The sequence below is a fragment of the Leuresthes tenuis genome, unplaced genomic scaffold (assembly GCF_036924035.1).
Source record: "Leuresthes tenuis unplaced genomic scaffold, fLeuTen1.0.hap1 SCAF_4, whole genome shotgun sequence".
Classification (NCBI taxonomy): Eukaryota; Metazoa; Chordata; class Actinopteri; order Atheriniformes; family Atherinopsidae; genus Leuresthes; species Leuresthes tenuis.
Window position 1 is genome coordinate 20,851,866 of NW_027325358.1, and position 18,935 is coordinate 20,870,800.

General features: G+C 41.1%; 2 protein-coding genes and 3 long non-coding RNA genes across 7 annotated transcripts in view; 4 read left to right on the forward strand and 1 right to left on the reverse strand.

Moving 5' to 3' along the window:
* Positions 1-18,935, reverse strand: part of LOC140305999 (uncharacterized) — a 71,544-nt gene that overhangs the window by 40,777 nt on the left and 11,832 nt on the right. The gene's annotated exons all lie outside the window — the stretch shown is intronic.
* On the forward strand, positions 1,850-4,123 carry odam (odontogenic, ameloblast associated). 3 transcript variants are annotated; one of them, XM_072385058.1, is made up of 10 exons: positions 1,850-1,895; positions 2,011-2,076; positions 2,168-2,203; positions 2,316-2,363; positions 2,455-2,703; positions 2,803-2,859; positions 2,939-3,061; positions 3,689-3,718; positions 3,821-3,904; positions 4,021-4,123. In XM_072385058.1, exons 2-10 carry the CDS (start codon positions 2,017-2,019, stop codon positions 4,054-4,056), a joined length of 723 nt encoding a protein of 240 aa, XP_072241159.1. In that variant the 5' UTR covers positions 1,850-1,895; positions 2,011-2,016; the 3' UTR covers positions 4,057-4,123. The 3 variants fall into 3 exon arrangements, with proteins under 3 accessions (XP_072241159.1, XP_072241158.1, XP_072241160.1); XM_072385057.1 differs by having other exon boundaries at positions 1,851-1,895; positions 3,686-3,718; XM_072385059.1 differs by having other exon boundaries at positions 1,851-1,895; positions 2,476-2,703; positions 3,686-3,718.
* On the forward strand, positions 7,779-8,222 carry LOC140306001 (uncharacterized). The gene is made up of 3 exons (XR_011915395.1): positions 7,779-7,855; positions 7,993-8,066; positions 8,171-8,222. It is a non-coding gene; the product is annotated as an uncharacterized lncRNA (long non-coding RNA).
* On the forward strand, positions 9,764-13,010 carry LOC140305156 (serine/threonine-protein kinase pim-2-like). The gene is made up of 8 exons (XM_072383914.1): positions 9,764-9,827; positions 10,702-11,064; positions 11,375-11,469; positions 11,549-11,596; positions 11,760-11,981; positions 12,235-12,412; positions 12,525-12,698; positions 12,919-13,010. The coding sequence occupies exons 1-8, from the start codon at positions 9,764-9,766 to the stop codon at positions 13,008-13,010; spliced, it is 1,236 nt and encodes a 411-aa protein (XP_072240015.1).
* On the forward strand, positions 14,906-15,354 carry LOC140306000 (uncharacterized). Its single transcript, XR_011915394.1, has 3 exons — positions 14,906-14,985; positions 15,123-15,196; positions 15,301-15,354. It is a non-coding gene; the product is annotated as an uncharacterized lncRNA (long non-coding RNA).

An 18,935-nucleotide genomic window follows, 5' to 3' on the forward strand; every position in this document is an offset into this window, starting at 1 on the left:
AGGTGAATGATTTTTGGTCCCAGAAACTTGATGGTATTGCCTCATCTTTTAGTTCTGCAGTCACTTTCTTTTCCAGGATTTTTCGTTTAACTCTCATTAGAGCTACCTTCTTTCATCTGGGTGACATCACAAAGCATCTTGTGTAAAAGGGACAGCGGACAACTGGTCCATGCATTTGTTACATGTAGGCTGGACCAGGCAGAGGATTTTTCGATCCAGAACACTGCAGCCAGAGCACTGACCGGTTCTGCCAAGAGAGATCACATATCTTCAGTTTAGGCCTCTCTACACTGGCTCCCTGTGAAGTTTAGAATAGAATTTAAAGTCCTCTTCATTACATACACAGTCCTTAATGACTAAGCTCCTGTCTAGCCGAAAGATCTTATTGTTCCTGCATGTTACTATTGTTACTATTGTTATGTTGATCTATTTGTTGTTTGTTTGGGGGGGGGGCAGAAATCCTCTCTGATCTTAAAATCAAGCTTAAAAACTTACCTCTTTGCAGGATATTATATCTAACTCATTGACATGCTTGTGAGCAGTTTGTTTTAATATTCCTTTATGGTTCGCTTAGGGTAACACTTGAGTTTAAAGAGTGCCCTATAATATCGGGTGAATTCTAAATTATGTCCAGTGAAACAGACCAAGACTGACTCCAGTCAAGAAGTGAAAGCATTTCAAGGACTCAGGAAACAGGGCTCAGCTGTGAGTGCAACCCCAAGCCATGTAGTGACCTCACTAACAATGACTTCTCTTCCAGCCCACACAAGGGTCTCACATAATTTAGTATGATACAGGGTTGTTTTCAAGAGTACAAACAATTACAGGCAAGGGATCAGCACAACAGGATGAAAGTTGTAGGTTATTTGTCTTCTCTAGGTCCCAGCGTGCAGCTACATATTAAGATAGACTATTTAATACAGCTTCATTACATTAGTGATTAGTCTCTCATGAGACCACTGATGAGGACCAAATTAACTGAATCTATTTCAGATGAGACTGAAACATAATTCAAAATATGGAAAACTTGAAAGGCTCTTGAGAACACTCCAACAGCACTGTAAATGCTGTTGAAGTTAACTCATGAAACAGGCCGCAGGACTTACAATACACCTATAATTACGAGGGAAAGAAACAAAATCTTTTACTTCTGAATTATTGCACCAGTTATTATCTATTGCACCAATGATTGCATCATTCAAACTTCTCCATGCAGGCAGTCACAAGCACCCAACTGTTGCACGTTTTCTAAACTGTCTATCTATATCTTATCGAAACCACTAGTCAGCCATTTACATTGAAGGATTTATGCTTTGCAATTAGAAGCCAACACCAGTCTGAACATGAACCTGTGACATAAACTTGTGATAAATGTCTGATAATAAGCTCCCCACTCCCGTTTTTCTTCTTTTTTTCTCATGACATGCCAGAATTCCTGTTGGTCTTAATGTCCATAATTACAGACTGAAGTCTTAACACATGCATAAAAACTTTACTTTAAGGGACATATAGGAAGTGTCTTGTCTATGCTTAACAAACAGCGATGAATTCTAGCAAATACAAGCAGAAAAAAAGAATTCAGTTACAGTCTGGTGATTTTGTCGTCTTCATATGTGCACAGAGTTTTAGATTAAGAATCTTCAGAAGAGACCTGTGAACAACTTGACACAGAGGATGACATGGTGTTTGGAGACATGACTTACACTTAATGACACACTTATTGCTCCTGTGTTGTCAGTGTCTGAGTCTGTTGCCATGAGAAATGTCTGTCACGCTGACCGCATATTGTCTGGATGAGTTGTTGGTGGACTACAACAGCTCACGCAGAGAATTTAAAAGGCATCTGTGCAGGGTGAGGAGGCAGATGCTGGAAGGCAAAGAAGAGAAGAGAAACGGTGAGAGGACCACCTTGTAATGTTCATTGTGTCAGTGACTGTTTTTTGTGTCTTGGTAAAAATCATGAACTTGAAGAACATTTTACGAATTGACGGATGTTTGTACTCACTGCAGGACATCATGAAGTCTCAAACTGCCCTTCTGTTGATCTGTCTGTTTAGGACAAGCATTTCTATTCCAGTGAGTTGCACCTTTGTGCTGCTTTATTCCACTTGCTTATAGCTTGTCATTGTAAATGGGAAATTAATCATTTTGTAATGTTTCCTTAAAGCTGCAGATCGGACTTATTGCAAGCAATAGCAACGAGGTAAATTCCTTTAAGCTTCAATTGCTGTTAGATACCCTCTTTTGACATTTTTGTAATTGTCATTCTATACAATAATATTGTTAATCTGATTCAAATTCTTATTCTTGTTCAGATTCTGAGGCTGAATGGATTAACTCTTGCAGCTCTTGGACAAACACAGGTACAAACTGTGCATAAAAAAAAAAGTCCATTTCAATGTTTGCTTTGAGAAATAATATGCAGATTGAATTATATACCTGCTTCCTTTTAAGGCCTCTTCATTGTTACCCCAGTATGTTCTGCAGCAGCAGCAGCCTGAGGTACTGCTCACCCCTCAGATGGTGAATTTGAATCCTCAAATGGCAGGTCCCTTTGGTCCCCAGGGACCACAGCTGTTGCTCCCCAACCAGGGTAACCAGCTGACACCTGTGCTTCTCCCCAATGGCCAGCAAGAGCAGCTTGGGCCTGCACAAGATCCCAACAATCCTAACATCCCTCAACAGGCCCAAAACCCTATGCAGGTAACAAAACAGCTTAGCGAGACAACAAAGGCATCACGTAACTACAAGCTTCTCAAAATCATATGGAGGAGTCAATAACTCTCTTTAAATCTCCTCTAGATGTATCCACAGTTTCAGTATCCATCCTTTGGGTTTCCTCAGCTTCACAGGCAACAGGTATCAAATCAAAATCTGATCTGATCGTGTGCAAATGTTTGGAAGCATGTCACTGATTAATTGTTTCTTTCATCCACAGGGCTTCCCTTACTTTGTATCTCCTTATGGCTATCCCCAGCAGAGGAATACTGCAGTGTTGCAGCCCAGCAATGGACAGCAGAACCTGGACAGAACCACACAGAGACCACAGCTCCCACTGCAGGTCAGACACAAAAACTTACCCTTAAGTACAGAGATGAGAAAGATCTCAGGTTCTCTGTGTTTATTACTTTTTCACCAGAAAAGCTTGCTTTCTGGAGGCTAGAACGGTGATCAATGTGGGCTAAACTGAATGCAAAACCATTTACATGAGATTGATATAAAAAAGATTTGTCTAGCCTCTGTGTCACTTTAAATTAAGTTAGAACCTCTGCAGACAATAATGACTTAAAGGACGACTTAAAGATAATAACATAGCTGCATATGCTGAGTCATGACAGTGTGGATGTGGTAAGTGTGTTGCAATGAGACATGAGTAATGCCTCCTGTTACAAATACATCAAACATTTATCAGTAAGCTCTAATGATTGGAGTTTATTTCTCAGGGTGGTGCAAATTGTTAATTTGGACATATAATGCTTTTAGTTATTGCGTTTTGATAATTGTTTGATAAAATATGATGTCTAATTGACTGTTTTATTCAGAAGTTTTTTTTTATAGATATTGATTCGAGGTTTCTTAACAGTTTGAAAAAACTCATACATACTGACGACCTAACTGATCTGTGTATATATATTAATTTTTTTAGTTTTGTTGTCTAACTTTCATGCATATCATCAAATTTCAGCAGGGTTCCAAGCCAAAGCTGCAGACAGAAAAGGTGAGGTCTTTCTTCTCGTTCTCTTTTAATTTAATTATTGAAGTCAGAAAACTTTGCTTGACTTCTGTGTCTTTGTGTAACTTTGTATGTGGTCTGTGTCAGATGTGGCCAGCGGGGACCCAGAGAGAGTCCACTACAATTCCCCCCGATCCTCGTGGTGACACAACTGGTCCTTTGAATGATGAGGTATAAGTTTAAATCTTTCATCTATTACATTCATACTAACGCAGAATCTTCTGTGTGGGATTGCTCTCATTCGATGTAGTTAATCCTGAATAATTAACATATTTTTTTTTCTCTAGGGTAACTCCAACTTTCCCTTCCTGTTTGAGCCTTAGATGTCACCTGGGGAACAAAAGAAATTGTTAAAGTGAACATAAGAGGGTGTTTGCCATGTCCTGACTAAATCTTACTATTTGCTTTCACAACATGTTGAATAAAGAATTTTGCTCAATTAAACTGTCTTTAATCTTATTACAGTTCTATTCTTTAACACAAACACGCTTGGTTTACAAGATGCTTCTGGTATTTACAAAGTACTACCTTCCACAAAAAAAGCAAACTGTACTCCCCTGAAAGATTTCATGGTAAAGGAAGTAAAAAAAAAAAAGGTTCAGGTCTTTAATCTATTATTTGATTCCAAATAATCTACAAAAAAACACGTTTCTAACACGTCAGTGTTTTAATGAGTACACTAACACCAACAAAGAGAAAGCATGCATCAGAACAAGAATGGGAATAATTTTCACATAGCAGTGATGAACTGATAAAATGTGTATATTCTTGGGTTTCAAAACTCCATAGTTGACTTTGCTCTGTAAAAAAAAGAAGAAATAATTAAATTAGAAAATACATGAATAGAAACTAAATATTCAAGTAAGGAGATTGCAGACTCTGCGGCGCTGACATGAAGCTATACTAAAATCACACTAAATCAGGCAAGATTCCTGCCATAGCGAACAAAGAAAAGAAAAAACACAAAAAACATTAATTGAATACTTGACTTGAAGACAAATAGCCTTTCAGGAGGTTTGTCTTTCCCTCTCTCTGAAGTTAGAAAAATAAACTCTCTGAGTGAACTTAAATTGTGTCATCTCTGCAACAGTTATGAAAAACCATTTAGAAGTAATGACAGTGGGGTGCAAATATTTGGTCTGAAGGAGGAAACTAGAGCAGGCACTGTGGAAATGGACTTAAACAAAACGTAACTTCCATGTAACTTCCCATTTCTACACCAGGAGCAATGAAAAAAAAAAAATCACAATATCTAGACTGGTTGCATTTGGACCAGGAAATGCAACTAATACTATAAACTCTTTAAAGCAGGAAAGAGATTCTTAAAAAAAGTTTGTAATTTATGAAACTGTTATTCTAGTTTATGAAGGATGGTGAATTTTACTGAAAAGTGGATTACCACCTCAGTCACGGTACAGCCACACGGAAGTCAGTCTAAATTTCAACCTCTCAGTCCACAGGTCATTACTGTCCATTACTGCAACCACAAGATTCAGAGATTCCAGAAACTGAGACTGAGTTTAACCAGCCTCTCTCTCACAGAACCACAGACCTGCCACATGAAAACTGTGTCACATCGGAGAACCGAACCGATGAAGTTATTGTGCACATTTAGTCACCTTTGTAAATATACAGTACATATGAATACAAACATAACATATCTTATTTTCATGTGTTTAACGCAATTGAGTACAGACAACAACAAGGAACACGGGTTAACAATGGAGTTAATTCCTTTTCATGGCGGATTAACTAATTATTTTAGGCTTAACTACTTGGTGCAACTGACCGCTAGATGGCAATGTGGCTCCATACAAAAAGTTACAGATTTTTTTTTCTTATTACGCTTAGTGCAGTCATGTAAGGGGTATCAAAATGCAGCTCTTGGCCTTGAAGAAAAATTTCAAAGGACCTGTATAAAGATAATAAACACAGTTTCAATGATATATCTGAAATTTAACCGAAAGAAAATGGTTCTCTTTCCAGAGGTAAAGAAGGGGAGGTGTGGGGGGTCTGTTAGAAGCGGGGGAGATAGGTTTCAAAGAATCCCTTGATTGACATGTCCATGAATGGAAAGAAACATTTAGTTTGTATAAAAAATTCCATTCTACCTTCTTATGAAATATTCTATTGTTTATTCACTGATAGCTTTACAGAGCGTTAATGTTGTCCAAGCAAGCTGTGGCAAATAGAAGAAAGGTCTGGTTATCTCCAAAATCATCTCAAAAGGACAACGTTTTTTCTTTTTTTTTTTTTCTCTCTTTCTGGGGTGTGGAAATCCCATATCTGTGTCGTTGTGGTGTAAAACACTCCACCACAGGAATGTCGATGGGCCTCCCAGCGATTAAGTTTCACATTAATCCACACTTGAGTTTGCTACAATGATTCATTTTTGTGTAGCTTTTCCTAAACCAATATAAGACAGGAGAAAATGCAAGCTCATGGGGTGTTGACTGAAATTGACCTAAACCACTAATTCACTTGATTTGTAATGCACCAATGCACCAGGTATTTCCATGAATGGCATCTGTTGGTTTGCCATGCAGTAGACTTCAGACATACATGTACATTTTGAACAAATCCACCAGACCGTAGTGTTTCAGATTGGAGCTATGGAACAAGATCAACACATCCACGTGATTATGTAATGGTTGTGTCTGCCAACAAACATTAGCCTCACCTTGCAACATAAAGGTGGAAGATTTCTAATAATTGTTGAAAAACCAATTAGTAAACAGAAAATATATGCTCACAACAGATTATCTACAGGAAAGCAATTAAGAAATTTAGTTGCACACAATTTATTGGGTTCATTTCAATCCAGTTTTATTCAAAAAGCTCCAATTTACTGGTTAGTCAAGTTGTGACATGATTTTTACCACTGGATTGTTGTCACGTTCACACTCCAAGACATGCCTCTATTGCATTGGGGACTTTTAAAGGAAAAGCATGTTCACACTCCATGGCTGATCCGCAGCAGAGGGTCACACACTGCAGGATTTTTAGACAGATTTAGCCTTGAGCTCCTGTGACTGTCCTCCATCAAGCTGTTATGCTGACAAACCTCATCCTTAATATTACTCTACACATGATACAAATCTCTCCTGGTGATTCATTCTGTTTCGCTCACCTGGTTGTTGAAGAGAACTGGTAGTTTCCATGATTTCTCTCTTTTCTCAGGTGATAAAATATAGATTCTGCTGTGTTTTCCGTGCAGACCACAGTTTCACCACCAAGTCCTTTATTATCTTGTTGTTAGTTTGTTTGCTATGTTCCATTCTCAGATTGCACGTTGTTTCGTCCACTGAGCCTGTCTCTTGTGTTCTCTTTGGATGTAACTAGACAACTCCTCTCCAATGACTCCTTTACAATGTCTTATAGTTGCAACAAAGAAAAATAAACTCATCTCCAAAGATCCGGGCACATCAAATGCTTTGTCCAAAGACTGAGGTGTCCGGCAAAAAAATCGCAGGGCCATCTTTTTGACCCGGTCCACCCCTTATTATGATGCCAGTTCCATGGCTGTGCTCACTACTGTGTGGTATTAGTTGTACATGTCAAACTGAAAAAAATAATCCAGTTTTAAACATTGTCAAACATATAAACTGCTGTGTTTATGAAAAAAGAAAATATGCTTTTAACTTTCTTTGTACAAGATTAAATAAAATGTATAGCACTCTATAGACGTATGCCTCTCAGGCAGATTGCAATCTATTCATTCAGCACTCAGTATACACACCACTTTCTTCATGAAACAGAATGTTCTTCTTTAAGTTGTATTATGGAGGTTGTATATTATACAACACCTGTTTTATTTAAGCTACTGTTTCAAAAAAAGGGTGGAGAATGAACCAACTTAAAGGTGGTAAAACATGACAAACACACTGGATTTTAGTGTTTGGGTAGCAGCTATCACATGAGTCCAACATAGCCATATAATCCTGTCCAGATGTTGTTGCTGTCTGTCACCACTGGTCACACCTTTAAATGGGAAGGTGGAAGATTTCTTAATGATCAAAGTTTCCCAACAGCTCTGCTCCTCTAACTGTATATAAGACAAGTTCAACATTCAGAGCAACACAACAAACTTCTCGTCCATCTCTGAGACAGTCTGCTGAAACTGTGAGTACTTTATTGCTATTGTATCAAAATGTACTTTCAGTGTTTTCTGTGGAAGGTTGAAAAGTGTCTTTTTTTTACCCACTTTCTCCAATTAGTTCATATGAGAAAGTGTTTTATTATTAACATTGTTCCAACAGGTGTGATCACTGAAACCATGCTGAAGGTTGCAATTATTCTTGGATGCCTCCTGAGCCTCATTTTGGCTCAACCTGTAAGTTTGATATGGTCATACTCAAAATTCTTATCAACAATCATATACTATTGTTATAAAAGTAATAAAGTACAGTAATACTGCTAATATCAAACCTTCTGCAGATGGAGCACCAGCGTTTTGCTCGTTCGAGCTCTGAGTCTGGCTCTAATGAGGTGAGTGTTTCCTCTGTCCTGTGCAGTAAAACTGCACATGAATGTTACTGTGAAATGTCCAGTACAGTCCTCTGCTGTATGTTTCACAAGATTTTTCCTGATTTTCTTGTAGGCCACGTCGTCTCTAAATACACAACAGCTGCTCCAGCTCATTCTTGCCCTCCTTCAACTAACCACCACAACTACTGCTGCAACTACAACAGCTGCAACTACTACAGTTGCCACCACTGTTGCTTGATAAAGAAATGTCACCATGAGTCAGTTGGTGAGAGAAAACAGCTTTTGGATATATTTTTTTACATCAACACTGTTTCTGATTAGTCTGCCATGTCTTATTGATAATCAATAACTATAGAGGTTTTTCTCATTTCAGATTTCAGCAGTGCTGTTTTAATCAGAGCGCTTCCACTCTCAACACGTTTTGTCATCCAAACATGTGGATCAACTCTCGTTAATATCTGCAGCAAATGAGAAATAAACTTTATTAATGCAAAATATTTGAAGTGTGTTTCATTTTTAATAAAACCTGACATTTATCAGCAATGATTGGTGTTTTTTTTTGGAATATTGAAATAGTGGAAATGCTTTTTCTCAGGATCTCCAAAAAACAGTATAAATTTAAAATGAAACAGATAACACTAAAATGATGTTGTAAGCAATTAATAAAATATGATAAATGATTGTTCAATTATCTTACACATCATAAAAGAGGACAAGGAGAAGCACTGACAATGCTTCAACTGTCAAATGAAGATGCTTTCAGTTCATTATGTAAATGTACTGTACATGATTTATTTTTGTTTTGAGTAGCTTGATTCACATTTGCATCAATTTTCCTAAACCAATACAATACAGAAGGGAATCCAAGCTCACTTGGTATTGACTGAAACTTACTTAAACCATTAATTCCTTTGATTTGTAAAGCAGCAGTGCACTTCATAAGACCAGGGACTTCTTTGAGTGGCATCTATTCAGAGGTTTGCAATACATTGCTACTGGAGATGCACAATTTTGTCATGCTGGCTTCTATTGGCTTGGTATTTGATATCTTGTAATTAAGGGCTCTGGTGAGATGATTACTTAACAGGAGCAAAACAGGTGAACTTAATTTTAGACAAAAAACATTTTTAGTGGCTCCTTTCGTGGTATGAAATACTTCAATAATACATGTCCCCCCCAGATTCATAGTGACCCTGACCCCCCCCATCCTGTATGTACTTAAGGCGATACATCCATATCGCCCCCCCAGTTCAAAAATCCCATCTGCGCCACTGGGTGTAATAATATGTATGTGAAGTATATCATTCAATGTATTAGGTTAAGTGGAATAATTTAATGTTCTTCATTCCATTCCATGTCACTCTTTGGATTGTGCTGTATCAGGACAGAACTTCAGGCCAACATTCTAACAGACTCACAGAACACCAGTTCACTGCAAAATAACCACACAAAATCAAGAGACCTACAAAAATGTCCATTGCTTATTGACTGCTTATTGCAAGATTTTCTCAAATAATTTAATTTGAACATCCTTTCAACACCATGGAGAGTAATTCTGCACAACAGTGCAAGAGCTTTCAATCCTCGGCTTCTGGAAAATATCAAGGTGAGTGAGACATCCTGTCAAAAAGATTGTCATGAAGTCATCTCACACTATCAGTGTCATTTAGGACATAGGACTCGAACCATTTGGGTTTGTGACATCTTGACATACGCTATGTAGACTTGCAACCCTTCTGTCCATTGCAGAAGTCTATGGATTTTGAGTTGTTCTTGGTTTTTCCACTCTAATATAGTTTTAAATAAATAACTGCAAAGGGCTACAGAAATAAAATGGTATCACAGACAAAGCATTAAAGAGAGATTCACTTAGACAGTCACACATCCTCACTTTTACATTATATTGGAACTAGGTTAGGAAGAGTTGCAGTGTCAGAGGGAGAAACTAACATGTTGACAGGAAGACCATTAAATAATTCACATCCTTGATTACATAAATGCACAAACACAATGTAAAAATCATTACTGTCAAGTCAAAGTACTCTTATAAAAGGGCCTCCGATACAGGTATGCGCAATTAAATTTAGCATATACAGTTTTAACGGCAGGGACATCAGATAAGTCTGAGATCTTTAGTTTGGTACTTCACTTCTTAGGATTTATGTTCTGTATTTTTATTTTTGATGACATAGTGAGCTTTTATTGACATGAAATTAAGAAATTAAGAGGGAAAACCACTAAACATCTGAGATGTCACGCTGACCACATGCTGCTTTTCTAAGACATCAGGAGCACAAAATAGTTGGAAACTACTAGCATAACCTGTAACATAATTTTTTATTTAAAAAATGAATGATATCCTTTTATCACAATTATCTAGTGACTAAAGTTACCAGATAAAAGGAAAGAAGTACGAAAGACAATATTGCCCTTGGTTACTTTGCTATATACTGTCAACTGTGTGGTTTGCTTCCTTTCAGACATCTCTGATACCAGAAATCCAGCCTACGACACGGTGGATGATGCCAAAGAGCTGAGGAACAAAAGGAATTCCAGCTGTGATAAAGAGCCCCCTAAGAAAAAAATGAGGGGGGACTGTGAAGGCAACAGCAACTCCCTCATCACTTCTAAATCAGATGGATCCAGTGTGAGAGGAAGCAAGAGGAAGGCTGACCCGGCTGAAGAAAACCCAAATAATAAGATGAGAGGGAGCAATGTTTCAAGTGAGACCAGCATCATTGTGATGGAAGGTGGCAATGAGAGGAAGATCAAGAGCAGCATTAGTTCACCCTCACATGTGAAGAAACTGTATGACATACCCTTCCCAGCGAAGACCAGTCGAGGTGAGTTGACAGAGTGAAAGAAAGTCCCATTAAACTGCAAAGGGATAGCTGTCTCAAGCATCAGCTGATTAGCTGAGCTCAGCACAATCACTGGAACACCACCTAGCAGCACCTCTGACACTGAGGAAACTAAGCTAAGCTAACCAGCTGCTGGTAGTTTGACTTTTTCTGTAAAGACATAAGGGTGACATTTGTCTTTCCATCTCAGCAAAATGGCACAAAAGCACCACAGGGCTGAAGTGTTGGATACTGTGATGTGATCAAGAAGTAAATGATAGTAATAATAAAACATGTATGTTTGTTTCTGTAGCTGAATTTGAAGCCAGGTATACAGAGGTCTTCGTCATTGGGAAAGGTGGTTATGGGTCTGTGTATGCAGGCTATAGTAAAACAGATGCTGTGCCAGTAAGTCTTTCACACACACACTTATAGAGACATCTCACTCTATTCTTAGAAAACCGAAGTAACGTGTTTCTGTCTTCAGGTGGCCATCAAACACATCCCAAAAGAAAATGTTTGCTGCACACAAAAGGTAAGTGATTACATCAGTGTCCAAACAGAAAATGTTGAAATAAGCTCAGACATAAAAACTAATTTTATTGTAAGATTGTGCAAAGCAAATATCGAAGGATCTCCTTCTCATGTTTTTAATCTAGAGGACGTTTTAAATATTTTGTTTGTGTTTTTGCTCTTAGTCTCATGATGATACAGTGGACAAGCTCACTGCAGAAGTCGCCCTCATGGTGAAAGCGGCAGGTGGAGTTGAGTCATCTGGAAGGTGTGCCGCTATAACTCTTTTGGACCACTTTAATCTAGAGGATGAAGTTATCCTGGTCATGGAAAGACCAGTCCCCTGCGTTGATCTGCACAAATACCGCAGGAGAAAAGGAGGCTACCTGGAGGAAACTGATGCCAAGGTACTGAGGTTTAAGGTTGATGAGGCTCATACAGAGCTGAATTTCTTGTATTTTCTAATCGTGTAATTCGAGTTGAAATTCACACTCCAAGTGTACAGGAAACAAGAGTCACACAGATTATGTATTTAGGATGTAAGTGTTGACTCGTCATCAGACCTGCACAATTGAAGCACAAGTACTCACCAGCTTCCTCTCAGCGCCTTCACAAGGAAGTCATCTCAGTCTGAACTGTATCACTCTTCTTCTTTCTCAGGTCATCTTCAGGCAAATAATGGATGCTGCCATTGAAATGCACTCAAATGGAGTCTTTCACAGAGACATCAAGGTAGACAACATCCTCATCAAAACAGAATCTCATGTCCCACGTGTCCGAGTCATTGATTTTGGCTGTGGTTGTTTTGTGAGTGAGGAACCGTACCGTAGATACAGGGGTAGGATAGCTACATCTTTTCTTCAACCTTTTGAAAAGAAACATATTCTGTTAAAGGCTCCTTCCTCTGTAATGTCTTATTAACCGTCTCCATCTGTCTGTATATGTTCTAGGAACTCGCCTCTATGCCCCTCCAGAGTACTTCCTGAAGGGAGAGTACCGGGCTGCTCCGACCACAGTGTGGCAGCTGGGAGCACTGCTGTACGAACTGCTGGATCATCAGGAGCCATTTTCTACTCCGACATACTACTACGGGTGGAATGAAGTCAACTGGAGTCTATCACTGGGTATCACACCTCCATATAGAGCTTGCGTTCATAAAAACATAAATCATCTTGTCACTCTATTGTAAATTTGAACAAATGTTCAAAATATTATATGTTCTACTCATGTAGATAATTAAGCGAATTACGTACCTGCAAATTTACACAAGAAACAAAACATGTTTCAGTGGATCACCGAGATGCCACCTAAACCCCAGCTCTCCTTCTGTTTCCTGCTTTCCAGACTGCCTGGATTTCTTGCAGCTGTGTCTGAACGTAGACCCTGAGAAACGTGCTACATTAGAGCAGCTACAGCTCCATCCTTGGCTCAGATAATCTACAGCAGACCACTCCACCCACCTGCATCTACGCTGCTCCTCATGTGACTCTTCAACATATTTTGCCTCAATGTTCTTTGGAATCCAACTCCTCTCTAAATAAAAACCACACATTTCCAACATGAATTGATTAGCATGATTTTCCAGTGCAGCTCCTCTTTCAACCCCAGCCATCAGTAGAGAGGGAATCTCTCGTTGGATTGCCTCTCCCTTCCAGACACCCTCTTAACTTCAATGTTTGAGTTTTTCATTCTCTTCTTGGGCACAGAAATATCCCACACACTGTTTTGATTTGTGACTCAAATTGATTTGTTGTAATTTCTGACTTCAAACAAAAGTTTTTACAGGTGCTGTCAGAGTTAATGCATTTAAATGCCTTAAAACAATCAAATTTGTGTTAAAAAGTCATCTCCAATCAAGCGAATGGATACTCTCTGTTTATCTTTCTTCATGCTGGAAATGTATTCTATATTGGCTTCAGTATGGATCAGGATACTATCAGGTTGTCCAAATAAAGGCCCCAAATGTCACATGAAGGCACCCATAAATGTTGACGCAACACTACATGCTACCTCACCTGAACCGCTGATCGTCCCATTCGGCCATTCCTCCAGCTTAGCCACATTCACCTGTGTTACAGAATGGTGCAGAACTTTACGTCAGATTCTGGATGAACCGTCGCTTTATAGTATGACTATTGTGGCTGCAACATGAACTTGAGACTTAACACTTGTGCTCAGGAGAGTAAGGACTCTTTCGTGTGGATTTAACATTGTTCATCCATTACTAACAAAGACATTTATCAGACACATGAAAACATATTTACATGGAACTAGTAAAAAACAAATTAAAGTGTTAGTCTGACGGAAATCATACAAAATCAAGCTTCTTAAACATGAAAAACCTCACCCAGATAATGCATTTGGTGATGGAATAATTTTTTAATAAAATCAGGAGAGTGTAGGTGTATATTAAGCTGAATTCCCACTAAAGCTGTTCTGAGTCACATGTTTTTCCAGTCCGAAACTGTTATCACATTAATACCATGCATAACCTCACGGTTGCTTAATGTTTTTCAAGGCTGTTGTTCTGATCTAATGAAATCCTGATGCACTAACCATAACCACAGCATCATTAGACACAATTCCTTTCAAGTTCCTGAAAAACAACATCTGTACAGTGAATCTAGTTATACTTTTTATTCAATCATCGACGGAGAAAGTTAGAAGAAGTAGTTGGAATGCCTTGAGTGTATTCTGACGGTCCACAGCACTGCGGCATTGAACATAGGTTCATAATTTGATTAAGCTGCCGTACATGTTGCAACCGATTGTTCAGCTCATAAGATTTTAGATGAAGTCATTCAGTGCTCAACATACATGCCATTTTTTCACTGAAAAAGCATTTTCTTGTTCAAGTTGTGTTGTGGAAATTTTATATCAAACAACCTCTGTTTTATTTCAGGTACTGCTTCAGTGATGCCTGGTTGTAAAACTCTCATGTGAATGAAATGTGCAATATGCATTTGAGAATCTTTTGTCAATCGAGCAACAAGTTTCTGAAACAAAGTAAAGACAGAGAAATGCAAACTGCACAGGGTATTACCTAAAACCACTAAATCACTTGATGTGTAATGACGACCAGGTGTTTTCATGTGTGGCATCTATTTACCAAATAGTTGATGAGGGTGGAGAATGAACCAACATAAAGGTGGTAAAACATGACAAACACACTGGATTTTAGTGTTTGGGTAGCAGCTGTTACATGAGTCCAACATAGCCATATAATCCTGTCCATATGTAGTTGCTGTCTGTCACCACTGGTCACACCTTTAAATGGGAAGGTGGAAGATTTCTTAATGATCAAAGTTTCCCAACAGCTCTGCTCCTCTAACTGTATATAAGACAAGTTCAACATCCAGAGCGACACTACAACAAGCTCCTCGTCCATCTCTGAGACAGTCTGCTGAAACTGTGAGTACTTTACTGCTATTGTATCAAAATGTACTTTCAGTGTTTTCTGTGGAAGGTTGAAAAGTGTCTTTTTTTTACCCACTTTCTCCAATTAGTTCATATGACAAAGTGTTTTATTATTAACATTGTTCCAACAGGTGTGATCACTGAAACCATGCTGAAGGTTGCAATTATTCTTGGATGCCTCCTGAGCCTCATTTTGGCTCAACCTGTAAGTTCGATATGGTCATACTCAAAATTCTTATCAACAATCATATACTATTGTTATAAAAGTAATAAAGTACAGTAATACTGATAATATCAAACCTTCTGCAGATGGAGCACCAGCGTTTTGCTCGTTCGAGCTCTGAGTCTGGCTCTAATGAGGTGAGTGTTTCCTCTGTCCTGTGCAGTAAAACCGCACCTGAATGTTACTGTGAAATGTCCAGTACAGGCCTCTGCTGTATGTTTGACAAGATTTTTCCTGATTTTCTTGTAGGCCACGTCGTCTACAAATACACAACAGCTGCTCCAGCTCCTTCTTGCCCTCCTTCAACTAACCACCACAACTACTGCTGCAACTACAACAGCTGCAACTACTACAGTTGCCACCACTGTTGCTTGATAAAGAAATGTCACCATGAGTCAGCTTTTGTATGTATTTTTAACATTAGCGTTGTTTCTGATCAGATTATCATGTTTTATTAATTATCCATAACTGTAAAGCTTTCTCTCATTTCAGATTTCAACAACGCTGTTGTAATCGGAGCGCTTCCACTCTCATCATATTATTTCTCTTTAAACATGTGGATGAACTCTCATTAAAGTCAGAAGCAAATGACAAATAAACTCTATTAATGGGAAATATCTGAACTGTGTTTAATTTTTATTTAAAACTGACATGTTTATCAGCAAATGCTTGGTTTCAGAATATTGAATTAGTGGAAATGTTTTACTCCAAAGTCCACAAAGAACCATTTCATGAATTGTAATGTAATGTTGTAAGCAATTATTCTTTTGCAGAAATAAAATGTAACTTGGTCTCACAGCAAAACATAAAGTAGTCTTAAAGCCGAAACCTTCGCATTTATGCTCATTTAAAAAAAATGAACTGTGACATGAACTTTTTAAGGTAACATATGTAACAGGGCGGCTTCCAACTTAACAGTTGACTATTTGCAGCACTTTTATGATAAATAGATTCAGAGTTTGGGGCGGTATGGGGGTGTGATGGTCAACATACAGTTAGGAAAAAGGTTCACAGTTTGAAACTCAAATTGGAACACACTATACAGGACAAAGGATGTTCAGGATGGGTCTAACACACTCAAACATCTGCTCACATTGCACAGATAACACACCTGATGATTATGCACACGCTTTGTGGTTCTGTGCGCCTGTCCAGAAGTTCTGGCTTGAAGTCTGTGCGGACCTATCAACATGGCTTAAGTGTAGCATTCCTGCATGCCACACACTGTGCATACTGGGTGACTTAGACAACATCAACATGGAAATTAACTCAGCACACATGGTTCTCACAGTGTTATGTATCGCAAAGAAAACTATTCTCATGAACTGGAAAGCGAAGAACAATCTGTGTATTAACCAGTTTAGAAATTTTCTTTTAGATTATATTAGCATGGAAACAATGTCTGCCTCCTCAAAACATCAATTGGCTGAATTTAATTCTCTCTGGTTCCCGCTGATTAGCTTTATCACTTAGTGGTGGTGGTGGGTTGCTGTCCCGTCGCTCTGGGCGGTTGGATGTGTGCTGGGGGGGGCTGTGTGGCTTCTGGCGTCTGGTGGTCTCTCGGGTCGTGGGGACCGGGTTGGTCATTGCTGGGGGGGACTGTGTGTCGGGCTTGGAGGGCAGTTTTGGGGGCTTGCGGGTGGGACTGTCTTGCGGTGTGGGGCGGGGTCCCTTAGAGGCCTTGGGGTGGTGGCTGCTGGCTCTATGCCGGGTGGCTGGGCCGCTCCGGCATGGGTGGTGGTGCTGGGCCTGGGCCCTGGTGGCTGGGCGCTGCCTTGCGCCCGGGGGGGGGGCCCTGCCTGTGCCTGGGGGGGCTGGGTTGTCCTGGACGCGCCACAGTATGGGTGGGTTGGTGCAGGTCCTGGTGCCGGGCTTGTTGCTCTGGGACCTCCAAGGTGTCCGCAGATGGTTGTTTTTTTTTTCAGGGTGTTGGGGCGTGCGGTGGGGGGGGGGGCGGTGCTTTTCCCCTGTTGGGGTGGGTGGGTGGGGGGGCCTGGGTGATGGTCTGGGTGATGGTGGGTCTCAGGCCCGGGCTGCTGCGACTGGTGTGACCGGGTGGTTTGTTTGTTTGTCTGTTTGTTTTTTGTTGTTGTTTGTTTGTTGTTTGTAGAGGTCCTCCGGGGTGGGGTGGGGTGGGGTGGGGCGGGATGGGTACCTTCTGGGGGTACAGTAGCTCCCGCAATATGGTCGCTGCAGGCCCCGAGCCTGGTGGACATCAGCCCCTCCTGCCCTGTGTTGGCTCCCAGGTAGCGGGGATGCCTATTGCAGCCAGTCCCTGGCTGCCTTCTCCGGGGGAGAGTAGCTCCCCCCGGTGTATATCCCCATACCCCTCTCCCTTCTGGCTCCTGTACACAGCACACACTCACACATGAAGGGTTTTGGGGCCGTGTGTGTTCGGTGGGGTGTAGTGGATGGGGCCACGTAGGTGGTCCCCTTTGGTTGCACTCTGCAGTTCCCCGCCCCTGTTTTAATTACACCTTAGACATTACTACTTATCAAACACACACTCACACACACACATTAGGTCTTGGGGGGTGGTTACACTGAGTGGCATCTGGTGGGCGGGGCTCTTTGGGTATGTAGGCTGCCCAGAGGGCCGCGCTCCCAGTCCTACAAGTTTGGCTGCCCCTCAATTTTAATCGCTCACTATTAGAAAATATTGAAGAGCCAGAAGGGTGAGGGGAGGGGTCTTCTTCCCACACCCCTGCTTCCTGGTTGCTGCTCGAGGCGGGAGGGGCCAAGAGGATTAATTAATTGTTCTGCTGGTTCGGGGTCTGTGGTGGCTGGGGGGCTGCTGGCCCCCTGGTGTGCCCGCTGCGCTACACCCCAGCGGAGTTGAGGGAGGGAGGACGTGTGGATGTATGGGACGTGAAAGTGTGTGTGGTAATGATTGGGCCTGGATCTGGGACTTGCTGTCGCCTGGCCTGGCCTGGCCTGCCTGTGCTTCTCCCGATGGGGGGGCGGCATTGCCTCTCTCCGCTGCTCGCGACTTCACCCACCTGTGGGCACGTCTTGGCTCCCAGGGCACTTGGCCAGGGGCGCTGGGGCAGGCGCTGACCCACTGCGTGGCTGTCTGGGGCACTTGGCCCTCCTGGGTATTGGGTGGGGCCGCTCGGGCTCCCGGGGCCCGGGTCCAGTGCACGGCCCATGTCTGGGCGGCTGGGACCTGGCGGGGTCAGTGGGCTGTTGCCCCTGGCTCTCTGAGGGCCTCTGCCCTATGCTTATGGGGGCTCTATCCGGGGGCTTCCTCTGCAGTCTTCTGGGTGGATGCGTGGTTGTCCCTGTGGTGGGCTTCCTGGGTTCTGTGCTCCGTGGGGGCTGCTGGTGGCCTGGGTCTTGTGGCCCTCTCTGCCTGCTTCTGATTGCTGGGGGGGGGGGCTGTGGATTGTGGCCCTGTACACTTATACACTCATAACTAACCACGGTTACCATGTAGATCCTGTGCCATGGGTGTTGCATGTTCTCACACACACACACACACACACACACACATTCATTAGCCCAGTAGCATGCTCGCTAAGCAGTTGATGTGTTATCATGTCGTCTCAGGTCATCTATCCACAGCTGTGTTGTATGCGATTACCGCTTCTTGTGCTTGTTTTTGTTTGTTTGTGTGTTTGTTTTTTCTCTGCTTGTCTGCTTTCAGGTGCTCCTGGTGGCGCTAAGGCTGGATTCCCCTCAGAGGCCATGGATTGTTGTCTGTTTTGTTTTTTACAGGTGT

What these genes read in the sequence shown, in the direction of transcription:
- odam (XM_072385057.1), top strand. Translation starts at nt 2,017, where the DNA reads ATGAAGTCTCAAACTGCCCTTCTGTTGATCTGTCTGTTTAGGACAAGC. An exon ending in GACCACAGCTCCCACTGCAG is followed by an intron (nt 3,062 to 3,685) that starts GTCAGACACAAA and finishes ATCAAATTTCAG; the next exon opens with CAGGGTTCCAAGCCAAAGCT. An exon ending in CAAAGCTGCAGACAGAAAAG is followed by an intron (nt 3,719 to 3,820) that starts GTGAGGTCTTTC and finishes GGTCTGTGTCAG; the next exon opens with ATGTGGCCAGCGGGGACCCA.
- LOC140305156 (XM_072383914.1), top strand. Translation starts at nt 9,764, where the DNA reads ATGGAGAGTAATTCTGCACAACAGTGCAAGAGCTTTCAATCCTCGGCT. An exon ending in CCCAGCGAAGACCAGTCGAG is followed by an intron (nt 11,065 to 11,374) that starts GTGAGTTGACAG and finishes TTGTTTCTGTAG; the next exon opens with CTGAATTTGAAGCCAGGTAT. An exon ending in ATGTTTGCTGCACACAAAAG is followed by an intron (nt 11,597 to 11,759) that starts GTAAGTGATTAC and finishes TTTTGCTCTTAG; the next exon opens with TCTCATGATGATACAGTGGA.